General features: G+C 38.1%; 1 protein-coding gene across 2 annotated transcripts in view; it reads left to right on the forward strand.

Annotated features, from left to right (window-relative positions):
* Nucleotides 1-2,489: 2,489 nt before the first annotated feature.
* The window catches only part of MPHOSPH8 (M-phase phosphoprotein 8), a 53,341-nt gene continuing 29,059 nt past the window's right edge, over nt 2,490-26,771 (forward strand). The window contains exons 1-4 of one of the 2 annotated variants that reach the window (XM_027064483.2): nt 2,490-2,811; nt 21,849-22,004; nt 24,370-25,215; nt 26,524-26,623. In XM_027064483.2, the coding sequence (XP_026920284.1) occupies nt 2,584-2,811; nt 21,849-22,004; nt 24,370-25,215; nt 26,524-26,623 (1,330 nt within the window). In that variant the 5' untranslated portion in view covers nt 2,490-2,583. The remainder of the gene's footprint in view (nt 2,812-21,848; nt 22,005-24,369; nt 25,216-26,523; nt 26,624-26,771) is intronic. The other variant, XM_053203970.1, reaches the window with a different exon arrangement.

The raw sequence follows: 26,771 nt of genomic DNA on the forward strand, positions 1-26,771 counted from the left end.
AAGAGAGCACATTTCAAAATTATATAAATGGGTGTTTATACATGTATGTGATAAAAATCTGTCATATTCTAAATTGGTTACATCTGAGGAATAGGAACTTTATTTCTGTTACATACTTTTGAATTAAAAATTTTTTACAGTGAACATAAATTTTTATTTCAAAAATATATAAAAGCAGAAAAATAGTATAATCAATATAAATCCCATCATTTAAATATTTTGCCAAATTTTTATATATTTAGAACAGTCTTCTCTTGCCTCTTCTTTTGCTATTGACTTGTTGAAGAAACAAGGTCAGTCGTCCTAAAGGATGTCCCACATTCTGGATTTGGTTGTTTCCACTTTTTCTTTCCCCATATTTCTTGTAAATTGGAAATTTGATCTAAGGTCCTGAATAGATTAAGGATCAATGTTTTTGTCAACAGGAGCCATATGGTTTGGTTCTTTTACTTTTAGTAATGCTAATATTGATCAGTGGGTTTTCCAATGTGAAGTTGTGTTTGCCCTACAACCAACAAATAATCTGTGAAGAGATACTTTGGCAGCCAGTTCGTCATCAATCTTTCACCTCATGGTTTTGTTGCCTGAATCATTTTCATGAAATATTGTGATCCTCTATCTTTTCTTCTATGCGTATTAACTGAAATTCTGAAAAAATGGGCTTTCTCTCATCAACAGATGTTGTTTACAGTATTTTTCTAAAAACTTACTTTAAAAAAGATATCCAATTATTAGAACTGTTGCGTCTTCCTTTTTAGACTGAGTCTGTGGCAGGCAGAGAGACCGTTAAGAATGAGACGACAGGCCCAAAACACAGTTATCTGTGCCACGCCCCACATCAGCAAACCAAGAGTCCATACCCAACCTAACTGCAGTCTCAGCCTCTTCTAGGAATATAATCTTAACCAGGAGTCTGGAATTTCCTAGCTGTACTAGTGAGGTAGTCTGATAGACCCCAGCCTTCCCCCAAAGGACAGCGAATTTTTCTGAAAAAGTCCTTGCGTTTAGGACTTCATGCCCCACCTCCTTTCTGCCTTGCGAAGCTTCTTTCTGCATTTCTTCGGATCTCCTTTCTATTTGCCAAATGGAATGCTGCCCCAACGTTGAATAAAGCCAATGAGATCTTCCAATACAGTCAGCTATATTTTAATGCCACGCTGGACTGTTTTGTATTCTTAATGCTTAGTAAAGTCCTGGTACACAGGATGCATTTACTAAACTAAACTAATAAATCACTGTGCCCACTCAAAGGATCTGATGTGCCTCTCCAAATGGATCCGCTGGACCATAGATTATTCTTTAGTTAACCTCAGAGTTAATTTAAATGAAATCTTGTAAATTACGTCCACCATTCAAAGACACAAAAAATGAAAAGCTTGCTACCATAAAGTTTTTATTTGCAATTCAAAGTGAGAAAAATATTTTATCCTTAGGTGGATTATCCTAGCAACTTTGGATGACTATCTTTGTCAATCATTCATAAGGGGGACAAAATACTTTATCACGTCAATGTTTTCAATGGGGAAAAAAATCTCTAGAACTTGGAAAACAAATGTTTTTTGGCCAGTTCCTTAAAACAAATTTTTTTTTCCGGGGCGCCTGAGTGGCTCAGTCGGTTAAGCGTCCGACTTCGGCTCGTGATCTCACCGTTCCAGAGTCAAGTCCCTCCCCAGCTCTGTGCTGATAGCTCAGAGCCTGGAGCCCGATTTGGATTCTGTGTCTCCCTCTGTCAGCGCCCCCGCCGCTTACACTCTGTCTCTCCCATGGTCTCAAAAATAAATAAACATTAAAAAAATTTTTTTCCTATCTTTAAACAATACTTAATAAAATACAATACAACTCTGAATTATGTTTGATTGGCTCGTTCACATGCGTTAAACGAATCAAAATTACACAGGCACGAAAGGCCGGGCATCGCGTTCCGGCCCGCTCAGGTCTGGGCGGGAGGGGGCGCTGTTTTTCCTAGAAGGCCCAGGGCTGGGCCCTTGCGCGCTCTGGACGAGGGAGGAGGCCCCACGCGGCGTTCACCCCCCTTAAGCGCCTCAGCTTCTCTTCCAGGACGAGCTCCCGCGCTCCGGTGTTCCCCGGCCACCCCTTCCCCACCCGGGAAGCACCGGGGAGCCCGCCTCCGCCGCCCGTTCCAGCTCCACGCCGGAGCCCCCGCTTCCGAGGTACCCCGTCAGCCTCCGTCCTTTCTCCTCACGCGCCCTGACAAGCCCCTCCCCCGAGTCGTTCCCACCCCTCGCGTCAGGGGATCCCAAACAGCCCTCCGGTACCCCTCGCCTGCGCCGGAGGTGCCCAGCGCGCTAGTCTCTCACGGCCCGAGCCGCCCCGCCCTTCCGCCGGAGCGCCCCTCCGCCCGCCCACCCGCTTCCCGTAGGCTCCGCGGGGCCCCGGCGCGCCCGCCTCCATCTGATTGGCTTAAGCGCGTGTCGCTCCAGGGTCCCGAGCCCGCCATTGGCGGGTTTCCCTCTCAGTCGCGTCACGCTGCCCGAGTGGATTACAGCCGAGTGCGGAGCGCGAGGAACCGCCAGGGTGTGTGTCGCAGACCGCTCGTCTTCGGCGGTTTGCTAGGCTCCTATTATGGCGGCGGCGGCGGCTGCGGCGGTTGCGGAGGAAGCGAGCGTGACCGCAACTGTTTCAGGTGCCGACAGCAATGGTGAGTCTCCTGAAGTCGAAGGAGAAGGTGTTGGAGCAGTGGGCCAAGAGAAGGACGCAGCCACGAAAGGAGCGGAGGCCGTTGGAGACAGCGAGGAGGACGGGGAGGATGTGTTCGAGGTGGAAAAGATACTGGACATGAAGACGGAGGGGGTACGTGGGCGCCGGGGGAGGCGAGGCTGGGCGTGCAGGGCTTGAAGTGCAGAAGCGGGGAGCGATGGGAGTTCTGTAGAGGGTTGCCGCGCGGAAACGCGAAGCCCTCCCCGAATTCACAAGGTGGAAAAGCTTGTGCAGACACAAGACGTAGGCGGGGGAAAGGAACGTGACATCCAGAGCCGACGCAAGCGCGCGCACGTTGGGAGCCCTGCGCTGACAACCCTGGACGGACTCTTGGGCTGTCCGTGGCCGTGAGGGTACGTTTCAAGAAGTTTGAAAGGGTTGTGTGGCCAGAAGAGAGGAAGCAGTGTAGGGTGCGGTGTGTGAGTATCAAGGGGGCCGACCGTTGGTGAAGGATTTGTCACGGTCATCAGTGTTTAGATAACTGATTGGGGCCACTGCTCAGTGCTGGAAAGGAGTGACGCTGAAATCGTGCCGCTTCTCATAGTCCGTCGTCCACGCCATCGTCTCAGTGTTTTCCAAGGCCGTGATCGATTTTCTGCTTTCAGATCGTTCAGATCTTCTCGTGCTCAGAATCGCGTCCAGGAGGTGGCATTTAAAGGTCTCCAAAGCCTGACCATTCTCTTTCCCCTCTTCTTGCATATTATGTGATTGTAGCCACACAGTAATACGTGAAATTTTTCATCACACTTGGCGCTTACTGTTCTCTTTCTCCTCAGTCTCTCAGGTCTTACTCTCTTTCCCGGAGTCAGTTTGTCTGTGAAATCCTTTTTTGACCCTGGTCCCTGCAGAGTGAGGTGCTTCTTCATTTATGCCCTTGTAACACTTTGTTAAGACCTCTGTTTTAGCACTTAAAGCACTAATCTTTATATATGTCTGCCTCTCCTGCTAGGTTTAGGCTCCTTTAATACAGGAAATATGGTTATTATTACTTTTTGTATCAGTGGTACTCAATCCACTGCCTGTCGTGCAGTAAGTGCTTTGTGTATATCACATTATTGAATGAGTGAACGAATCATGGACTGCAGGCTGGGGTGAAGGAGAGAGGGTGGAAGGATGGACAATAAGGAAACTAGTAACTAATTTGTCTCAGTAGGTAAGTGTGAGATGACCAAAGGTCCCATATCGTAGTCGGATCGGTATGTTCTTTTTATTGTCTGTTGTTTTCTATTTGTCACGTGCTACTTTGTGTTAATTTTTTTGTCCATTCATTCAGCAAACTTTTTTTCTTTTTAAATCACATATTTTGCGCTAGGTGCAGTGTTAAGTTCTGAGGATATAGAGATGAATTATAGCGTACACGGTTGCTTACACTGAAAAGTTCTGGCTATTGAGGATAAATAATTGAAGTCTAATGCCATTAATATTATTGTTACTTGCAATACAGTAAACGTAGGAACTTTGTATAGTTTTCCCAAATATATTACAAAAGCGCCTTGATGAGAGTAGAGCCAGTCTTTTTAAAAATTTTTTAATGTTCATTTATTTTGAGAGAGAGAGAGAGCGTGAACAGGGGAGGAGCAGGGAGAGAGGGAGACACAGACTCTGAAGCAGGCTCCAGGCTCTGAGCTGTCAGCACAGCGCCTGACGCAGGGCTCGAACCCACAAACCACAAGATTATGATCTGAGCTGAAGTCGGATGCTTAACCAACTGAGCCACCCAGATGCCCCAAGAGAATAGAGCCAATCTTAAACTGTTTTTGTATCACCTTCATTTAATACAGGTGCTTGGCACATATAAGATATTTAGAAAAATCTGGGCACCTGGGTGGCTCAGTTGGTTAAGCATCCGACTCTTGATTTCAGTTCAGGTTGTTATCTCCTGTTTCCTGAGCCCTGTGTAGGGCTCTGCACTGACAGTGGAGAGCCAGCTCGGGATTCTCTCTCTCCCTCTCTGTCTCTCTGCCCCCCCCCCCCCCCCCCGCCTTAAACCAATTAAATAAACCTTTAAAAAAAAGATATTTAGAAAAATATTTGGTTAAGAGAGTAAAAGCTTTAGAATTAAGGTGATTCACCTATTTGGTATAATATTTTTTAATGTATTTTAATTCCAATATAGTTAAGTTCATACAGTATTTAATATATCTGGTTCCAAAGAATTGTAGGCACTATACCCAAAGTCTCATATTCTAATCAAAAGTGGATGAAACTAAGAAGCTTAAGTGTTTAAGACATTAAGGGTACAATTGGGTGAGAATTCTAGTTTTCAGGGCCTTGTGTTTTTAGATGCTCTTGCAAGTGAGTGATTTGTAAGATGAAAAGTATTAACTCGGCAGAACAGGACTGTGGCAGTTACTTTAGAAGTACTGCTGAGTGAGCCAGCCAGTTGAAAAACAAAAGGGTCCTGGTAGCAGTTTGTTTGGCCTTCTTATAATCTTGTCGTCTATGGTATTTCTGTTGTTCGTAAGCCACCAGACTGTGCTATCCTGATAGATAGACTAAGACCGTCATTATGATAAGGGTTGGCTTGGAGGAACAGCATCAATGCTAAATCTATATATAAATTTATATATTGGCGTTTATATATTCTTTCAGTTTATTGCTAACTAATTTTTTGTATGTTTTCAGAAGAATTAAATGAATCTGACAAATCTTGGGTTTTACCTTCAATTTTGAATAGGAGTCATTTTTATATAATAAAAAACTGGCATTTTTTTAGTGCCAGTTTATGGGCATTTGATTTGATTTTGTAGTGTATAAGTAAATACTTTAGTTACACAATTTAGTGAATTATCACAAAGCCAACACCTGTGTAACCTCCACCCAAATGAGGAAATATTAGACTGCCATCCCTAAAAACCTCTTTTGAATCCCCTTTTCGATCAGTACCCCCATCCTCACCCAGAATCATTGTCCTGAATTATTATATGATAATAGGTTTCGTGCTTTGCTTTGTAATTTTTCCATCTAAGGATGCATTCCTTGACACTTGAGTGTCTTTTTACCTGTTTTTTCTTTCTCTCTTTCTTTCTTTCCTTCTTTCTTTCTTTTCATACTTTCTTTTCATTTATTTATTGATTTATTAGTTTATTTATTTATTTTGAGAGAGAGTGTGTGCTGGAGGGGGAGAGAGAGAGAGAGAGGGAGAGAGAGAATCCCAAGCAGGTTCTGCACTGTCAGCACGTGGAGCCCAGTGCGGTGCTCGAACTCACCAACTGTGAGATCATGACCTGAGCCGAAATCAGTAGTCAGACACTGAACCAGCTGAGCCACCCAGGTGCCCCTTTTTCTTTCCTTTAAATGGAATTTCACAATATTTATTTTGTGTGTCTGGGTTTTTCCCTCAACAATATCTTTGTGAGATTTAATCCATGTTGTGTGGAGCTGTATTTTATTTCATTTTCATTGCTGCACATTATTCGGGTGCATGTATATATTACAGCCTATCTTTTCTCCTACTGTTAAGGGGCATTTGGGTTGTTTCCAGGTTTTGGCTGTTACGAATAATGCTTCTGTGATGAACATGTCTCCTGATACATTGTGTACATGTTTCCCTTGGTTATAAACACTAAATGGAATTGTTCAGACTTAAGGGACACAGGTATCTTCAACGTTCAGTGGAAACTATTTTTGAAAGCGGTTGTACCAATTTACACTATTACTAATGGTTTATGAGATTCCCTTTTGTTTTGCATCCTGTCAGCACTTGATATGGTCAGACTTTTTATTTCTAGCCAGTTCTGATGGGTTCATGATGGTATTTCCTACTTTTAATTTGTATTTTTCTGATCCTACATTAGTAATCAGTGTTGAAATCATTGAGCATCTTTTCATATACTTAATGGAGATTTAGTTATCCTCTTTTATGAAATGTCTTTCTACTGGGTTGTCTGTCTTTATTGATTTGTTGAAACGTATTTGGATTCATACCTTTTGTTGGTGATGTGAGCAGATCTCTTTCCCTGCTATCTTTTGATGAACAGTTTATATAGTTAATGTAAGGAAACTTTGTCGTGATGTTGAGTGCTTTTTATGTTTGGTTTGAGAAATCTTTCTCTACCCTAGATATTCTCTATAATTTTTTTTCTAGGTGCTCTTTTGTTTTCCCTTTCAGATTTTATGTTTAACACTTCACTTAGAATTGATTTTGTGCATAGTGTAACGTGGGGGTCATGTTTCATTGAGCAGATCTTTCTTATTTTTCTCTAACAATGCTTTATAGATTTTAGAATCGACTTGCCAATTTCCTTACATAAAAACTTGGGATTTTTACTGGAATTTGCATTGAATCTGTGGATAAATTTAGGATCAGTTTAATTTCTTTCAGTAATGTCTTATAGTTTTCTGTGTTGAGGTCTTAAACATCTTTTATTAAATATATTTTTAGGTAGGGGCACCTGGCTGGCTCAGTCGGTTAAGCATCCAACTTCGGCTCAGGTCATGATCTCGTGGTCCGTGAGTTTGAGCCCCACATCGGGCTCTGTGCTGACAGCTCAGAGCCTGGAACTTGCTTCAGATTCTGTGTCTCCCTCTGGCCCTCCTCTGCTCATGCTCTGTCTCACTCTCTCTCTCAAAAATAAATAAACATTAAAAAAAATTTTTTTAAATGTATTTTTAGGTATATTTGATATTTTTGATGCAGTAGTAGTCTTTTTGAAAATTCCATTGTGTTTGTTGCTCATATACAGAAATACATTTGATTTATGCGTATGTGCCCTCAGTTGGTTAAAGAAATTCCCTTCTATCTCTAGTTACTAAATAATTTTATGAATGGGTGTTGAATTTCATTCAAATTTTTTTTCTGCATCTGTCAAGATGATCACATAATTTTTCTCTTTTAAGTTTACTTATTTATTTTGAGAAAGAGACTGTGAGCAGGGGAGGGGCAGTGAGAGAGAGAGGGAGTGGGAGAGGGAGAGAATCCCAAGCAGGCTCCATGCTGTCAGTGCAGAGCCCAATGTGGGGCCTGAACCCACAAACTGAGATCATGACCTGAGCCCAAACCATGAGTCAGATGCTTAACCGACTAAGCCACCCAGGCTCCTCTCTAACATCTTGAGGTGGATACATAGCTAACTGTTTTTCAGCCTTTGTTTTTTTTCAAATTATATGCCTTTAGTACTATAAATTATCCTCTGATCTTAGTTTAGGTGCAACTCATAAATTATGTTTGTACTATGTTTTCATTCAGGTAAAAATATTTTCCAATAGCTATAACTTATGTGTAAATACATTGCTTAATTTCTAAACATTTGAGAGTATTACTAATATTCCATGTGCTTAAAAAAATTTTAATTTTAACTGACATGTATCTATATATTGTTTAACATTGAATATTTGCTTGATTAATTGGGTTATTTAAAATCTATAATATTGTTGCCAGCAAGCAAGGCAGCCATTACTTAGGAAGTTGAAGCTAGAAATATGGGAAACTAATTTGAGAATAATTTACATGCATGAGCTGTTCTCAGTTTCATATTCCTAATATTATTGATTATTGTAACATTTTTTATGACGTGTTCCTTGTCGACTTTAAAGCAACACTACAACAGACTAAATATTTTTACTTCTATTATTAACACATTTGGAATCCATTGAGATGCTTAATTACAGTTGCACTTTTTTTTTTTTTAACATTTCATGCTTATAATACACTGGGACCCATTGGCCTTGAGACTTTATGTATGCACTTTTGGAGGATAGGAGGACTGTCTTCTGCCTTTTTGGTTTGGCTCACTGAGTAAGCTAAAAGAAAACTTGGCTACCAAGAAAATAGACTGTTTCTGGCATTTTGAAGATCAATTTATCATGAAATTTAATATATGGCAAAGCCCTGGGCAATATTTGGATCTACAGGATTTCTGTAAAAGAACATATAGTTCATGGATTTAATCTGTTTTCTATACTGTTGTATCTCTAAGATTCAAAGTTCCTAACATATAGTGACTTTCAATAAATATTTGTTCAATGAATGAATGAAACAAACTGCTGAAATAAAGATCAATAACAGTTATTAACAAATGAAATCTGGAGCTAGAATTGAGATGTGCTACTTAATACTTGAGAATGGTTGTTCATGCACTTACTCTCATTGACCAGGTTGAGCTTAATTGACAGCTAGCACTAAATTTATAACTGTGTTCAATGTAGAAGTAAATGTTTACTAGTTTTTTTTACTGTTTTTTTTTTTAGTCATCAGAAAAGTTGTAAGAATTATATATAGCCTCACATATACCTTCGTGCATATCCCCCAGTTGTTAATACTGATTTTGTCTTTTTCCTCTATTTATATACATTTTTTTCTGTCCCATTTGAAGGTAAATAAGGGTTTAAAAGCTACATTGAGTAGTAGATACTACTGTTTCTATGTACACATAAAAATAATGGGGCACAAGCATCGGTCCCTTCATCCTGTTATGTAACTGACCCATCAAACTGTATCAGTTTAGACTTAGTTTTTATTTTAAGATTATGAGGCTTATCTTTAAAAGTTAAGTTGCACTTTTTTCCCATTATTTCTTAGTTTTCAATTCTACTAGTTTCCAATCCAAGACCGATGTTGGTCTTTCTACAGGTGGCAGAATGATTGAAAGGCAGTGTAGGTATGTTGAAGGGTAAAAGGAGAGGGACCAGCACTTGGCCTTTGGTTTGGAAAGTTTATTGCCTCGGTGGTTGTGTGAATAACATCAGGCAGGTGTTAAGTGTAAGATAGAATAGTGCTCTGCAGGTCAAGTGGAAAACTATTTCATCTATTCTTGCTTCTCAGTGAGATTGGATATTGAGCAGAAAAGATAAACCAGAAATCTGGAGGAGCAAAAATTTGGAATATATGTGATAAAGACTTTTTTTAATGTTTACTTATTTTTGAGAGAGTGAGCATGAACGGGGGGAGGGGCAGAAAGAGAAGGAGACAGAGGATCTGAAGCAGGCTCTCCACTGACAGCTGAAACCACAAACAGTATTCAAACTCACGAACCCGTGAGATCATAACCTGAGCTGAAATCAAGAGTCAGACCCTTACCCAACTGACCCACCCAAGCACCCCAATGTATGATAAAGATTTGATAGCCATAAAACATTAAAAAGAAAAATTATTATAAATGAGTGAGAAAATGGGCAAACGACAATAGGTAATTTTTAAGTCTTGTTTATTGTAGTTTCACATACATGTTTCTCTATTTATGTATCTTAAAATTTGCCATCTTAATGTTTTTAAGGGCAAATGCATAGAGACAGAAGAGTCGTTAAGTTCATTTGGGTAGATACGCAGCCATCACCACTGTCCATCTCTAGAACATTTTCATCTTTCCAAATGAAACTGTCCCTATTAAACAATAATTCTCCTCTCCTGAACCCCTGGTATCCACCATTCTACCTTCTGTCTTGGTGAATCTGCTAATTCAGGTACTTAATGTAAGTGGAATCATGCAATATTTGTCCTTCTATTTCTGGCTTATTTCACCGACCATAGTATTTTCAGGGTTCATCCATCTTATAGAATGTGTCAGAATTTCCTTCGCTTTTAAGACTGAATATGTTTCATTGTATGTGTATACCACATTTTGTTTATCCATTTATCTGTTGAAGGACACTTGGATTATTTCCATTTTTTGGCTGTTGTGAACAGTACACTACTGGACATGGTTGAATGAATACTTGTTTGAATTCCTGTTTTCAGTTCTTTTGTGTGTATACCCAGCAGTGGAATTATCGGGCCATAAGGTAATTCTGTTTAACTTTTTGAAGAATTGCCAACTGTTTTCCACAGCAGCTGTAACATTTTACATTCCTACCACTAATGTTAGAAGGTTCTAATTTCTCCCCATTCTCACACACATTTGTTTTACATGTTTTTGCTTCTTTTAATATACCCATCTAGTAACTGGTGTGAAATAGTGTCTCATGGGTTTATTTGCATTTCCCTAAGGACTAATGGTGATAAGCATCTTTTCATATGCTTATTGGCCATTTGTATATCTTGTTTAGAAAAATGTTTGGTCAAGTCCTTTCCCCTTTTTAAGTGGGTTGTTTGCCTTATTTTTCTGTTTCGTTTCTTAGTTTTTTGTTTGTCTTATTTTTGAATTATAGGAATTGTTTACATATTGTGGATATTAATCCTTTTTCAGATGCGACTTGTAAATATTTTCTTCAGTTCTATAGGTTGCCTTTTCACTATGTTGATAATGTCCTTTGATGCACAAAAGTTTTTAATTTTGATGAACTCCTCTCACCTATTTTTGTTTTTGTTTTTGTTTTTGGAGTTAAATTCAAGAATGCATTGTCAAATCCAAGGTCCTGAAGATTTACCCCTATGTTTTCTTCTAAAAATTTTATGGTTTCATTTCTTAAATTTAGGTCTGATTCATTTTGAGTTAATTTTTGTATATGGTATGAGGTAGGGTCCAGCTTCCTTTTTTGGGAGGGAAATCCAGTTGTTTCAGCACAATTTGTTTCCATATTGGACTTGACACCCTTATCAAAAATCAATAGGCCAGGGAGCCTGGGTGGCTCAGTTGGTTGGGCGTCCGACTTTGGCTCAGGTGATGATCTCACCGTCTGTGGGTTTGAGCCCCGCATTGGGCTCTGTGCTGACAGCTCAGAACCTGGAGCCTGCTTCAGATTCTATGTCTCCCTCTCTGTCTCTGCCCCTCCCCCGCTCAAGCTCTGTCTCTGTCTCTCTCAAAAATAAATAAACATTAAAAAAATTTTTTTTAGAAATCAATAGGCCGTAGATGTATGGGTTCATTTTTGGATTTTTCTGTGTCTGTCCTGATGCCAGTACCATACTGTTTCGATCACTGCAGCTTGTAGTAAGTTTGTAAGTCTTTTACCTTGTTGGTTAAATTTATTCCTAAGTGTTTTATTCTTTTAGGTGCTGTTATAAATGGAATTGTTTTCTTAATTTCCTTTTTGGGAGGAGTTTGGGAAGATGGTGGAGTAGGAGGACCCAGAGCTCACCCCATCCCATATTTACAACTAGATAACGTCTACATCCAAGTTAGTAAACTGGAGAGCAATCTGAAGACAGGCGGAAGAAATTCCACAACTAAATATAGAGAAGAAGCTGCATCTGAAAGGTTAGGAAGATCAAAAAGGCAGAGAGAGGCTGCCTGCAGGAGAGAGGGAGCTGCATTGCATGGAGAGAGCTGAGAAATGGGCCCTCACACCAGGGACCTCACGGGGAAAACTAATCCCCATAACATTAAAAACCAGAGGAGCCGAGTTCTGTGAGTTTATAAAACCAGTGGGGCTTGAAACCTGCAACTGCACTGGCCACTAGGGTGAGTGATAGCTAGGTGGCCACCCTTAAAGAGACAGCAACTTTTGTGGAGAGGCAACATAAAAACAGCATGCATACAACACTGGGGGCATAGAGGAGACAGATCTGTTCGTACTGATTTTGGACCATGTTGGGGGACTTCTTTGAAAACAAAGGAGCTGGCAGGTGCTGTTTTCCTCTCCACTCCCACCAGCCTAAACTCAGAGCCACCTATAGGAGGCAGAGCTGCACAAACACTTGCTACCTAATGTGCTAGCAGTATGCCATGCCCATGATTTCTCCTGAGAACTCGCCCGCTCCAGGCCTGCTAACCTTGGTCCTGGACTCAGGATGAATTTTGTTAAAGCCACGCACGCTCACTCCAATACCTAGCATATTGCACCCAGCCACATGCTCCCACCCACTCTCGTGCACCAGGCCCACCCATACCCAGCTATCATCATGCACCATGCCAGCCTTTTAGCCCCTGCCACCTCCATGCACAGCTCCCAGCTGCTATAGCACTTCAAGGAATCCAGCATTGGACTAGTGGCCCAACCCAAAATTTGCTAACAACATCATCCTGCTCCCAAGTTCCCTGATGGGCATGCCCCCCTCAGAGCTGTCTTGCCTGGGTCCCACTAACACCAGAGAGCGGGCACAGCCCACAAAGGTAGAGAGTCAGTGCAAACAATTGCACTGAAAGGAAATGTGACTAAGATACAACAGCCAAGTATAAGCAACATACGATATTCTCTAAGTGCCAGGTTCTGGTGAACAGGGGACACTGCACTGCAGGGCACACCAGGACATCCTCTTCATAAAGTTACTACTTTCAAGAGTAGAAGGCATAGCTGACTTTCTTTTGTGTGTGTGTGTGTGTGTGTGTGTGTGTGTGTGTGGGTGGGTGGGTGTGTATTTATATAATATAATTTATTGTCAAACTGGTTTCCTTACAACACCCAGTGCTCATCCCAACAGGTGCCCTCCTCAGTGCCCATCACCCGCTTTCCCCTCTCCCCGACCCCCCATCAACCCTCAGTTCTCAGTATTTGAGTCTCTTATGGTTTTCCTCCTTACCTCTCTCTAACTTTTTTTCCCCTCTTCCCCTCCCCCATGGTCTTCTCTTAAGTTTCTCAGGATCCACATATGAGTGAAAATATATGGTATCTTTCTCTGACTGACTTATTTCACTTAGCATAATACTCTCCAGTTCCATCCATGTTGCTACAAATAGCCAGATTTCATTCTTTCTCATTGCCAAGTAGTATTTCATTGTATATATAAAATTGCTGACTTTCTTAACAGAAACAGAGAGGCAGACAAAATGAGGACATAGAAATTTATCCAAAATGAAAAAACAGTACAAGGCTATGGTCAGAAATGTAAGCAAAACATATATGACATGCCTAATAGAGAATTTAAAGCAGTGATCATAAGTATACTCACTTGACTTGAGAAAAGAGTGGAAGACATGAGTGATACCCTTAACACAAAGATAAGGAATAACATAGCAAAGATAAAGGGCTTAAATAAACAAGTGAGAAACACACTTGATGAAATGAATAGCAGTATGGAAGAAGCAGAGAAACAAATTCATGACCTAGAAGACCGTAATGGAAAGTAACTAAGTTGAACAAAAGCCAGAAGGAGAATTACACAAAACAAGAATAGACTTAGGGAGGCTCCTGTGTGGCTCATGTGGTTGAGTATCTGACTCGATTTTGGCTCAGATCATGATCCCAGGATCGTGGTATCAAGCCCCACGTTGGGCTCTGTGCTGACCATGGATTCTCTCTCTCCTTCTGCTATTCTCCCCTGTTTACAGTCTCTCTCTAAAAACATAATAAAATTAAATTTAAGAACAGCTTAATGGAGCACCTGGGTGGCTCAGTCAGTTAAGTGTCTGACTTTGGGTCAGGTCATGATCTCGCAGTTTGTGAGTTCGAGCCCCACATTGGGCTCTGTACTGGGAGCTCGGAGCCTGGAGCCTGTTTCAGATTCTGTGTCTCCCTCTCTTTCTGTTCCTCCCTCGCTCACACTCTGTCTCTGTCTCTCTCTCAAAAATAGGTAAAGACAAAAAAAAAAAAAGAAAAGAATAGCTTAGGGAACTCAGTGACACCATCAATCAATATTAATGTTATAGGAGTCTCAGAAGAAGAAGGAAGAGAAAAGGGGGCAGAGATTTTATTTAATGAAATAAAAGCTGAAAACTTCCCTAATCTGGGAAAAGAAACCAATATCCATATCCAGGAGGCACAGAAGACTTCCATCAAAATCAACAAAGCAGATTCATGCCAACACATACTGTAATTAAATTTGCAAAATACAGTGATAAAGAAAAAATTTTTAAAGCAGCAACACACAAGTCAGTAACTTACAAAGGAAAGCCCATAAGGCTAGTGGGAGATTTTTCAGCAGAAACTTGGCAAGCTGGTAGGGAGTGGCATGATGTATTCAATGTGGTGAATGGGAAGAATCTGCAGCCAAGAATACCCTGTCCAGCAAGGGTATCATTCAGAATAGGAGAGTTTCCTGGGCAATAAATAAATAAATAAATAAATAATCACTAAACCAGCCCTGAAAGAACTGTTAAAAAGGACTCTTTGAAAAGATAGACCAAAAGTGACAGTATAGAGGTATGAAATACAGTAAAAATGAATATTTCTATAAAAAATCAGTCAAGGAACTCATACACAAAAGAAAGGACGTAAGATATACTAATATATACTTAACCTACAATGTGGGGAGTAGAGGAGAGAAAATGAGCTCAAACTTAAATACCATCAATTTAATATAGATTGCTATATGTAAAAGAGGTTATATACAAATCTAATGGGAACCATGTCAAAAACCACTAATAAACATACAAAAGAGAAAGAAATCTAAATATATCAGTAAAGAAAATCAACAAAACATGAAAGAAAGAAAAGATCAGAGAAAATCTTCAGAAACAACCACAAAATTAGCAATAGAATGTCAATAAATACATATTTACCAATAGTTACTTTGAATGTAAATAGACCAAACACTCCAATCAAAAGACATGGGATGACAATAGATAAAAGACCAAGAGTCATCTATATGTTGCCTACAAGAGACTTGTTTTAAACCTAAAGACATCTGCAGATTGGAAGTGAGGGAATGAGGAAACATCTGTCATGCAAATGGATATCAAGAGAAAGCTGGAGTAATGATACTTAGGTTGGAAAAAATAGACTTGGGAATAAAGACTGTAACAAGAAACAAAGACACTATATAATGGGACAATTGAACAAGAAGATACAACAGTTGTAAATATTTATGCACCCAGCTTGGAAGCGCCCATACATAAAACAGTAACAAACATAAAGGAACGAACCAATAATAATACAGTAATGGTAGCAGACTTTAACATCCCACATACATCAGTAGATCATCTAAACAGAAAATCAACAAGGAAACAATGGCTTTGATTGACACACTGGATCAGATGGATTTAACAGATAATTTCAGAATATTCCATCCTGAAAGAACAGAATACACATTCTTTTCAAGTGCACACAGAACATTCTCCAGAATAGATCACATCAGCTCACAAAACCAGGCTCAACAAATTCAAGATCGAAGTTATACCATAAATCTTTTTGACCACAACACTATGAAACTGCAAGTCAGCCAGAAGAAAAAATCTAGAAAGACTACAAATACATGGAGGTTAAGTAACATGCTACTAAACAATGAATAGGTGAACCAGGAAATTAAAAAAAAAATTAAAAAGTACATGGAAACAAATGAAAATTGAAACATAACAGTCCAAAACCTCTGGGATGATGCAAAAGTAGTCCTAAGAGGGAAGTTTATAGCAATATGGGCCTACCTCAAGAAGCAAGAAAAATCTCAAATAAACAATTTAACCTTACGTCTAAAGAAGCTAGAAGAATAACAAAAAAGAAAGAAAGAAGAAAAAAACAGGAAGGAAATGATAAAGATTAGAGCAGAAATAAATTATACAGAAACTAAAAAGTAAAACCCAAAAGAACAGATCAATAAAACGAGGAGCTGGTTCTTTGGAAAAAGTAAAATTGATAAACTTCTAGCCAGAGATATCAAGAAAAAAAGAGAAAGGACTAAAATAAAAATCACAAATGAGATCAGAGAAGTAACAACTAACATGATAGTAATATAAATAATCATAAGAGAATATTATGAAAAACTGTATGCCAACAAAATGGACACCCTAGAAAAAAATGGATAAATTCCTAGAAACATATAAGCCACTAAAACAGAAACAGAAATTTGAACAGTCCAATAGCCAGCAAAGAAATTGAGTTACTATTAAAAAATTTCCCAACAAACGAAAGTCTAGGACCTGGTGGCTTCATAGGAAAATTCTACTAAACATTTAAAGAGGAGTTAATACCTATTCTTCTCAAAACTATTCCACAAAATTAAAAAGGAAGGAAAACCTCCAAATTCATTCTGTGAGGCCAGCATTACCTTGATCCCAAAACCAGATAGACACCACTAAAAAAGAGAACTACAGACCTATATCCCTGATGAACACAGATACAAAAATTCTCAACAAAATACTAGGAAACCAGATCTAACAATACATTTAAAAAAATCATTCACCGTGGTCAAGTGGGATTTATTCCTGGGTTGCAAGGGTTCAGTATTTGCAAATCAATCAACATGGTACATCACTTCAGTAAGAGAAAGGATAATGGGGCATCCCGGTGACTCAGTCAGTTGAGCATCTGACTCTTGATTTCAGCTCAGGTCATAATCTCATGATTTGTGGGATGAAGCCCCACAAAACTGTCTGTGCAGACAGCATGGAGCCTGCTTGAGATTCATTCTCTCTCTCTCTTTCTCTCTCTCTCTCTGTGTCTCCCCCACTCTCTCTCCCCCTTGCACATGCATGCATACTTTCTCTCTCTCAAAATAAACTTAAAAAAAAAAAAAGAACCTATAGGATCATTTTAATAGATGTAGAAAAAGCATTTGACAAAGTATAACATCTGTTCATGATAAAAACCCTCAACAAAGTAGGTTTAGAGGGAACATACTTCAATATGATAAAGGCCATATATGGAAAACCCACAACTGACATTATCCTTAATGGGGAAAAACAGAGCTTCTTCCTGAGGTCATGAATAAGACAAGGATGTCCACTCTCACCACTTTTATTCAACATAGTACTGGAAGTCCTAGCCACAGCAATCAGACAATAAAAAGAAATGAAAGCCATCCAAATTGGTAAGGAAGTAGTAAAATTTTCACTATTTGCAGATAACATGATATTCTATACAGAAAACCCCCAAAGACTCCACCAAAAAACTGCTAGAACTGATAAACGAATTTGGTAAAGTCACAGGATACAAAATCAATGTACAGAAATCTGTTGCATTTCTGTACACCAGTAGTGAAGTGGCAGAAAGAGAAATTAAGAAAATGATCCCATTTACAGTTGCACCAAAAATAATAAAATTCCTTGGAATAAACCTAACCAAAGAGGTGAAAGACCTGTACTCTGAAAACTACAAAACTCTGATGAAAGAAATTGAAGATGACACAAAGAAGTGGAAAGACATTCCTGCTCATAGATTGGAAGAATAAATATTGTTAAAGTGTCTGTACTACCCAAAGCAGTCTACACATTTAATGTAATCTCTGTCAAAATACCAATAGCATTTTTCATGGAACCTAGGACAGAAAATCCTAAAGTTTGTATGGAACCACAGAAGACCCCGAATAACCAAAGGAGTCTTGGGGGGAAAAAAAAGAACGAAAAAAAGCAAGGCTAAAGGCCTCACAATTCTGGACTTCAAGTTCTATTACAAAGCTGTAGTAGTCAACAGTATGGTACTGGGACAAAAATAGACACATAGATCAATGGAATAGAAAACCCAGAAGTAAACCTACAATTATATGGTGATTAATCTTTTTTTTTAATTGTTTTTTTTTTTAACGTTTATTTATTTTTGAGACAGAGGGAGGCAGAGCATGAACGGGGGAGGGTCAGAGAGAGAGGGAGACACAGAATCGGAAGCAGGCTCCAGGCTCTGGGCCATCATCAGCCCAGAGCCCGACGCGGGGCTCGAACTCACGGACCGTGAGATCGTGACCTGAGCTGAAGTCGGACGCTTAACCGACTGAGCCATCCAGGCGCCCCATATGGTGATTAATCTTTGACAAAGCAGGAAAGAACCTCCAATAGGAAAAGGACAGCCTCTTAACTGTTACATGGTCAATTAATCTTTGACAAAGCAGGAAAGAGTATCCATTGGGAAAAGGACAGTCTCTTCAACAAATGGGGAAATGGGGAGGGGGGGGAGAGGAAAACTGGAACACTTTCTTACACCATACAGGAAAAAAAAAATCAAAATGAATTGAAGACCTAAATGTGATACCTGAAACCATAAAAATCCTAGAAGAGAGCACAGGTAGTAATTTCTCTGACATCGGCCATAGCAACTTTTTTCTAGATCTGTCCCCTAAGGCAAGGGAAACAAAAGCAAAAAACTATTGGGACTACATCAAAATAAAAAGCTTCTGCACAGTGAAGGAACAATCAACAAAACTAAAAGGTAACCTACAGAATGGGAGAAGATATTTGCAAATGACATATCTAATAAAGGGTTACTATCCAAAATATATAAAGAACTTCTAAAACTCAACACCCAAAAACAATCCAGTTAAGAAATAAATAGAAGACACGAACAGACATTTTTGCAAAGAAGATATACAGATAGCCACAGACACATGAAAAGATGCCCGTCATCACTTATCATCAGGGACATGAAAATCAAAACTACAATGAGATACCACCTTACATCTATCAGAATGGCTAAAATCAATAACCCAAGAAACAACAGGTGTTGGCGAGGATGTAGAGAAAAAGGAACCCTCTTGTGTTGTTATCGGGAATGTAAACTGGTGTGACCACCATGGAAGACGGTATGCAGGTTCCTCAAAAAGTTAAAAATAGAACTACCTTATGGTCTAGTATACTACAGGGTGTTTATCCGAAGAGTACAAGAACACTAATTCAAAGGGATACATGCACCCTGTGTTTATAGCAGCATTGGATATAATAATCAAGAATGGAAGCAGCCCAGGTGTCCATCGATTGATGAATGAATAAAAATGTGATATATATATATATATATATATATATATATATATACACAATGGCATATTATTCAGCCATCGAAAAGAATGAGATCTTGCCATTTGCAATGACATAGATGGAGCTAGAGAGGATAATGCTAAGTGAAATAAGTCAGAGTCAAATACCGTATGATTTCGTTCGTGTGGAACCATTCTTAGCTCACAGAATGACCAAACTAAAATAGGAGATAGGCCCTGCTATAGTTTGCAGAGATATACAGAGATGAACTCTTTTATCTTGTGGAAATGTAAATTGGAACATCTTTTCTAGAAATATTTTTTCTGGCAGTGTGTTTTAACAGTGTTAAAAAAATTTTTTTAATGTTTATTTATTTTTGGGAGAGAGAGACAATGTGAATGGGGGTAGGGCAGAGAGAGAGAGAGAGACACAGAATCTGAAGCATGCTCCAGGCTCTGAGCTGTCAGCACAGAGTCTGACATAAGGCTCAAACCCACAAACTGCAAGATCATGACCTGAGCCAAAGTTGCAGGCTCAACCAACTGAGCCACCCAGGTACCCCTTAACAGTGTTTAAATGGCTTTATTATTTGACCCAATTGATCTGTCTTTGGGGACTTTATTCTAGCAACCTGATGAGAGATGCACAAGTATGTAACAGCTTTGTTTAAAAAGAAATTGGAAACAAAACAACCTTTGGTTTCCAAAGGGAGAGGTTTTTTGTATTTTTTATTGTATTTAAAACAATCAGTAAAAATCATGCTTTTGAAAAATATTAAAACAAGAAGTGTTCCATATCTAAGTGAAAAAAGAAAGTAAAATCATAGTATTAGATAAGTATCTAAATGACACACTTAGTGTTCTAAGCAATATGTGTTTAATACGTAGTTATAATTACATATTTGTAAATACATTTGTAAATGTAAAGAGTGGGAAATAGGTCAAATCGTTATCAATACTCTGTGGGTGGTTTTTGGGTTTTTTCCTGCTTTTTATTGATTTTCAAAGATTACATGTTGCTTATATAATCAGAGAAGGACCTCAGTCTTCAATTTATGAAAAGTAGATCAGTAATACTGTTTATGTATTTTAATTTTTAAAAATTGAGGTATAATTGACATATACTATTAGTATTAGTTTCAGGTGTACAACATAATGATCCAATATTTTTATGCACTGCAAAATCATCACAGTAAGTCTAGTTAACATCTGTTACCTTACATAGTTACAAACGTTTTCTTACGATGAGAACTTTTAAGATCTGCTTTCTTACAACTTTTAAGTATGCAGTACAGTATTAACTGTGGTCACCATGCTGCACATTACATCCCCATGACTTGTTTTATGACTGGAAGTGCCTTTTGCCCCCTTCATCTGTATCTTCTACTCTTAACCCCTGCCTCTGGCAACCTCGTCTGTTGTCTTTATCTGTGAGCTTGGGTTTTCATTTTGTTTTGTTACCTTCCATACATAAGTGAGATTATGCAGTTTTGTCTTTCTCTGTCTGACTTATTTAGTATAATGTCCTTGAAGTCCAGACATGTTGCCAGGCGCAAGATTCCATTCTTTTTTTATGGCCGAATAATATTCCATTTGTGTGCGTGCGTGTGTGTGTGTGCGCGCGCATGCACGCACATGTGCATATACATAAATGTGTGTACACACACACACACACACACATGCACCACATTTTCTTCATTCATCTGTTGAGGACACTTGGGCTATTTCCACTCTTTGGCTGTTGAAGCGATGCTGCAGTGAACATGGGGGTACATATATCTTTTTAAGTTAGCGTTTTTGTTTTCTTCAGATAAATACCCGGAAATGGAATTGCTAGGTCATATGGTAGTTTGTGTTTTTTAAATTTTTTGAGGAACCTTTATACTGTTTTTGCATGGCGGCTAACCTAGTTTCCATTGTCACCAACATTGCACAGGGGGTTTCCTTTTTTCCTCATCCTTCCTAATACTTGTTATTTCTTTTTTATAATGAGATCTCATGGTGTTTTTGATTTGCATTTCTCTAATGATTAGTGGTGTTGAGCATCTTTTCATGTATTTGTTGGCCATCTGTACTCCACACCCCCCCCCCTCCCTTGGCCATCTATATGTCTTCTTTGGAAAGATCTGCTGCCCAATTTTTAATCAGATTGTTTGAGGGTTTTTTGTTATTGAGTTGTTTGAGTTCTGTATATATTTTGGATATTAACCCTTTATCAGACATGTGATTTGCAAATATTTTCCGATTCAGTAGGTTGCTTTTTCATTTTATTAGTGGTTTCCTTTGTAGTGTAGAAGCTTTTTAGTTTGATATAGTCCCATTTGTTTATTTTTAGTTTTGGTGTGGCACTGTTTTTTCATTCTTTTTTTTTTAATTTCTTTAACATTTATTTATTTTTGAGAGAGAGAGACAGCGTGTGTGGGGGAGGAGCAGAGAGAGAGGGAGACACAGAATCCAAAGCAGGATCCAGGCTCTGAGCTGTCAGCACAGAGCCTGACACGGGGCCCAAACTCAGGAATGGCGAGATCATGACCTAGGTCAAAGTTGGACGCTTAACCAACTGAACCACCCAGGCGTCCCTGGTGTGGCACTGTTTTTTCTTAAACCCACTTGCTTCAAGAGATGAACATACTTTATAATGATGTTAATCTCCATTTCAAGTTCATTCATGCATTCTTAGGGTTTTATGTTTTTGGAAATTTAATCACTTATATTATCAAATTTAATGTCCTTTATTTGCCTGCTTTTAATTCTGTAACAGGGTAAAATCCTTTACAAAGTTCGATGGAAAGGGTACACATCAGATGATGATACTTGGGAGCCTGAGATTCATCTTGAGGACTGTAAAGAAGTTCTTCTCGAATTTAGGAAGAAAGTTGTGGAGAACAAAGCTAAGCCAGTCAAGAAGGATATTCAGGTATCATGTTAGTTCATATTTCTTTTTTTAGTATAATAAACTTATTACAAATTTTACTGGTATAAGGAATGTGCAGTAAAACTTTACAAATGGTAATAAAATATATAGTATTCCTATTATAAATTCTGTATAGCCACTTGATTCTCATAGAATGCTTATATTGATTTTTGCCAAACTCTTCTGTCTGTCGTCAACCTATGATCACGGTTGATGAACAAGTATAGTTTGTACGTGTTGATTAATATTTTCCTTCCAGTCAACAGTAAGGTGAAAGTGGGGGGGTTAAAAACATGTCAGAACTTTATTTGTCCATGATTTGAGCATCTTGTTTTTATGTACCTTAAGAATATATTCTGTACTATTCATGTTTCTACTGTACAGTGCATACTTTATATTTTGTCTGCATTATTAACACATTTCTTATGTCTGATTTTTATGCTAATTAAAATAAAATAAATCTTAGATCATTTTATAAAGCTGTAAATTTTAATCTATTACACATTATGCACAGAGCTGATTATCCAGGTCTTTTGTTTTTCTCTTCTATTCCCACTTTAGTTTTTAGCTACTTTATTGCTTTTTAGTAAGCTTTTTCTGATAGTAAGGATAAAGAGATCAGAGGAGCTTAGATAAGTTAAAGTTCTGTAATCAGTTTGGAAAAAGATTTGATGGTGGGCTAGAGTGGGATAATATTAAAACAGATGCAAAAGTTAGGGTAAGGGTTTTCTTCTGTGAATTTGTCCATTGTTTTATCCTTGGTCCTCTTTTTCCACAAATAATTGGCTTTATTTATGAATCTTATAAGACTTTCCCATTGTTCTTTCCCATGTAAATTTCATTCCAAGCTTCTATTTTATAAATTAAACCAACTCTTTCTCAACTTGCTTTTGCTTTTTTTCTTTTCCATTAGAAATTTTTTTTTTTTTTAGAATATTGGCAGAGATTCTCAAACTTAGAACTATATGGTGAAAATTTTTCACAAGAAATAGATTCTTACCTAGTTGAAGTCTTTATTTTAAGGACTGAATGTTGATCTTCTTTCCCTACAATTTGAGTTTCAACCACATTTAAAAAAAATACTTGCAGGGGCTTCTGGGTGGCTCAGATCATGATCTCACAGCTCGTGAGTTTGAGTCCTATATCAGCGCAGAGCCTGCTTTGAATCCTCTGTCCCCTTCTCTCTCAGCCCTTTTCCCCTCTCTCAAAAATAAACATTTAAAAAAATTCTTTAAAAAAAAAAAAAAAAGAAGAGTCACATGTTCTACTGACTGAGACAGCCAGGCACCCTAGTCTTGTCTTTTTATGAAGTGCTTCTGGGAAATTGAAAAACTTATGCCAATTCCACCATATTCTCACTGTCTCTGTAACCTTAGTGGCATTCATTTCTTACACACTGTAGGGAAAACATTTTGTAAATGTACCTATCTTTTCCCTCCCTTTCTACCCCCAAGTCATTTAGAAGAAAAGAATTTGGGGAAATGGGAGCTGAAAATACTGCATAGTGTTTGCATAGTGTTTTTGTGTCTATACATATAATAAATCTTTTTTATTTTTTTTTAACATTTATTTATTATTGAGAGAGCGAGCATGAGCAAGGGAGGGGCAGAGAGAGAGGGAGACACAGAGTCTGAAGCAGGCTCCAGGCTTTGAGCTGTCAGCACAGAGCCTGACGCAGGGCTCAAACTCACACACCACAAGATCATGACCTGAGCCGAAGTCGGACGCTAAACCGACTGAGCCACCCAGGCACCCCTATACATATTATATTTTTAAGGTGTGGTTTTGTTTGTTTATTTAGGGTTTTTGTTTGTTTTGTTTTTTTAGAATAGGAAACTTTATTTTCCATAGGAGGTATTTCAGGTTATACAACACAAATCAAATCAGTTGGGGAAGTAAGATTTGTGTACAGTCTTGCTTATTCCGTGTGTAACTGTGAAATATAACAGCAAATTTAAGGACATCTAGGATTCAGTCTTAAAAAAACTTTGCTTTTGGATTGATAACTACTTTTTTGACAGCCAATTCTGTACAGATAACTTTTTTGGTGTTTTTGGAAAATTTGAACTTCAGATCATGTAAAACACACCATTCATAAGGCTGTTATTACTCACTTCTGCTTTAGTTTAGGACCTTCGGTGGCACTAACGTTTTTTTCACTGTGTTTATCTGGTTTCATTTTAAAATGATGCTCAGTATCACAACCAAGACCTATTTGCTAAATCAGAGACATAAGTCATATACAACTTCAATTAATAATTTTAAGAAGTTGAGAAACTTGGGGCAAAAAATTACTACTAGATTTCATTTGTACTACTTTTCCAGTTACTATGTTAATGAGTATTTAAGTCTTTTTTATATCTTATAGAAACTGTCCTTAAATAATGACATATTTGAGGCAAATTCTGATAGTGATCAGCAAAGTGAGACAAAAGAAGATACTTCTCCAAAGAAGAAAAAGAAAAAATTGAGGCATAGAGAAGAGAAAAGCCCAGATGATCTGAAAAAGAAAAAAGCAAAGACTGGGAAACTAAAAGATAAATCCAAACCAGACCTGGAGAGCTCTTCTGAAAGTTTAGTTTTTGATTTAAGGACAAAGAAAAGAATTTCGGAAGCCAAAGAAGAAATAAAGGAATCCAAAAAGCCCAAAAAAGAGGACACAAAAGAAACTAAGGAATTAAAGAAAGTTAAAAAGGGTGAAGGAAGAGATTTAAAGGCTAAAATAAGAGAAGATTCCAAAGAAAACAGAAAAACAAAAAAAGAGAAATGTGTTGAATCTCAGTTGGAATCTGAATCAAGTGTACTTAATGACTCCCCTTCTCAAGAAGATGACAATGAAGATTTTCATTCTGACAACAGAGAAGAGAAACAGAAGATTAAAAGTGCAAAAGACAAAGCAGGGCAAGATGCAATTCAGGATGTTTTTGATAAACAGCCAGATGGCTCTGTGAGTGCCGATGAAGATGCTGATGTCAAAGCAAAGAGAAAAAGGAAAAAACTGAGAAAGACTGAGGAACTCAGAGAGAGCAAAACACTAGAAAACAGGAACCTTTTCCTAGAGAAGAAACCTATACATAAGAAGCAAAGGAGTCAGGACAGAGGCAGAAGCACCACAGAGTTAGATAAGCTGATACCTGCACCTGCCCAGACACAGAAGAGTTCAAGAGCAGGTGTGGAAGAGAGAGGCCTCAGGTCTACTGACTCAGCTGGGGAGGTAAGTACTTGGGGGGATCAGTTGAAGGGCAGTAAAAATCTTACAGAGTACAGAAATGGCTCCTGTCAAGCTGGCACTCGTTTGAGTGTTCAAGAAACTTTACAAAGACAAAGTGGAAACGGTGTAACAAACTAGAAGAATAGTTTTTATGTGGTTAGGGAGTTCCTTAATGTGTGATTAGAATAGGTAGTTATAAATGATGAAGATCATCCAGCTTTTGGACCTCCCACACTAATCTCTTAGTCTTAAAATTTGCTTTCTTTTAGACTACGACTAGAAAATTGAGGACTAATTTGTGAACAAAACAAGGATTTTTTTCAGGGCTACTCAGATGATGTGTAACATTGTGTAGTAAAACTGAAAATAAGCTTCATCAGCTCAGCTTTTCATACCTTACTTGGTATTTTTCCTATTGTCTTAAAAATATACTACTTTTTTACTTAAATAATAAGCACTAACATTATGAATTTTTTTTAATCTTACAAAAATATGTTTAATAGGAGTTATCCCATTATTATAAAAATTATTTTCATATGGCTTTTCAAAATGGAAATATTTTCCACATTATTAAGGTATACATATATACAGTATCATGGGTTATGAAAAAGATCTTTTTTTTTCCATCCATTCTGTGTTTGTGGATTTATCTTAAGGAAGTCATTTTAAAGGAAGAAAAAGCTAGGTATACAAAGATACTTATGGCAGTGTTAGCCTCACTAAAACTCATACCAGTCTGTCTACCATACCATTTCCATGAGGGAAATGATTAGGAAAATATTGCTGTATCAGCTTTGGGACTATACCTATCCATTGAAATACTAATTATGAGGTCAATGTAGCAAAAATAGAAAAGGTTCTAAAATGCTACAGTGAGGAAAGTTGTAAATATGAAACCAGTCATGTAAAAATATCTATGAGATGTAAATAAAGGAAAATGAACTTTAAACAACAAAATTATGCAAATTTACAATGATCAGAGGGGAGAATGTGGAGAAATAAAAATAGTCCTGTTTGGTTAGTAGGAGTGTAGGAAGATTTTTTGGAATTTTCTTTATTTTTAATAATTAAAAAAAATAAGAGTGAGGTGTTGAGTTTTGAATTTGATATTTTTATAAATCATCAGAGTTGAGGGATAATCTTGATTGAAGAAGCAGTTGACATTCAAAAGGATATAATAATCCGTGGTCATGTGCCATAGTACCCAAAAGACAGTCACTGATGCCAGGAACCTGCGTTTTCCAATTTTCAGATATATAGTATCAGTTCCTTCTCTGTCCTTGTTTTGGATCTTACATATGTCTCTTTTAGGAGAAAGAGATTAAAAAAAATGAACCCAAAGAAAAATACCAGAAAAGGCAGGATTTGGACAAGGAAGAAAAAGGTCGTAAAGAGCCAAAGGGATTAAAGAGTGAGTGTGAATACTAACATTTTACCTTTTACCATTGCAGTCTTTTATACAAAAATTTAATTTGCTGTGAAGACCGTCTCTCTTTTCTAACCTGCAGTGTCACAGAACTAGAAAATTTCATTCACTGGAGAATTTAGAACTTTATGCT

The sequence above is a fragment of the Acinonyx jubatus genome, chromosome A1, assembly GCF_027475565.1.
Source record: "Acinonyx jubatus isolate Ajub_Pintada_27869175 chromosome A1, VMU_Ajub_asm_v1.0, whole genome shotgun sequence".
Lineage (NCBI taxonomy): Eukaryota > Metazoa > Chordata > Mammalia > Carnivora > Felidae > Acinonyx > Acinonyx jubatus.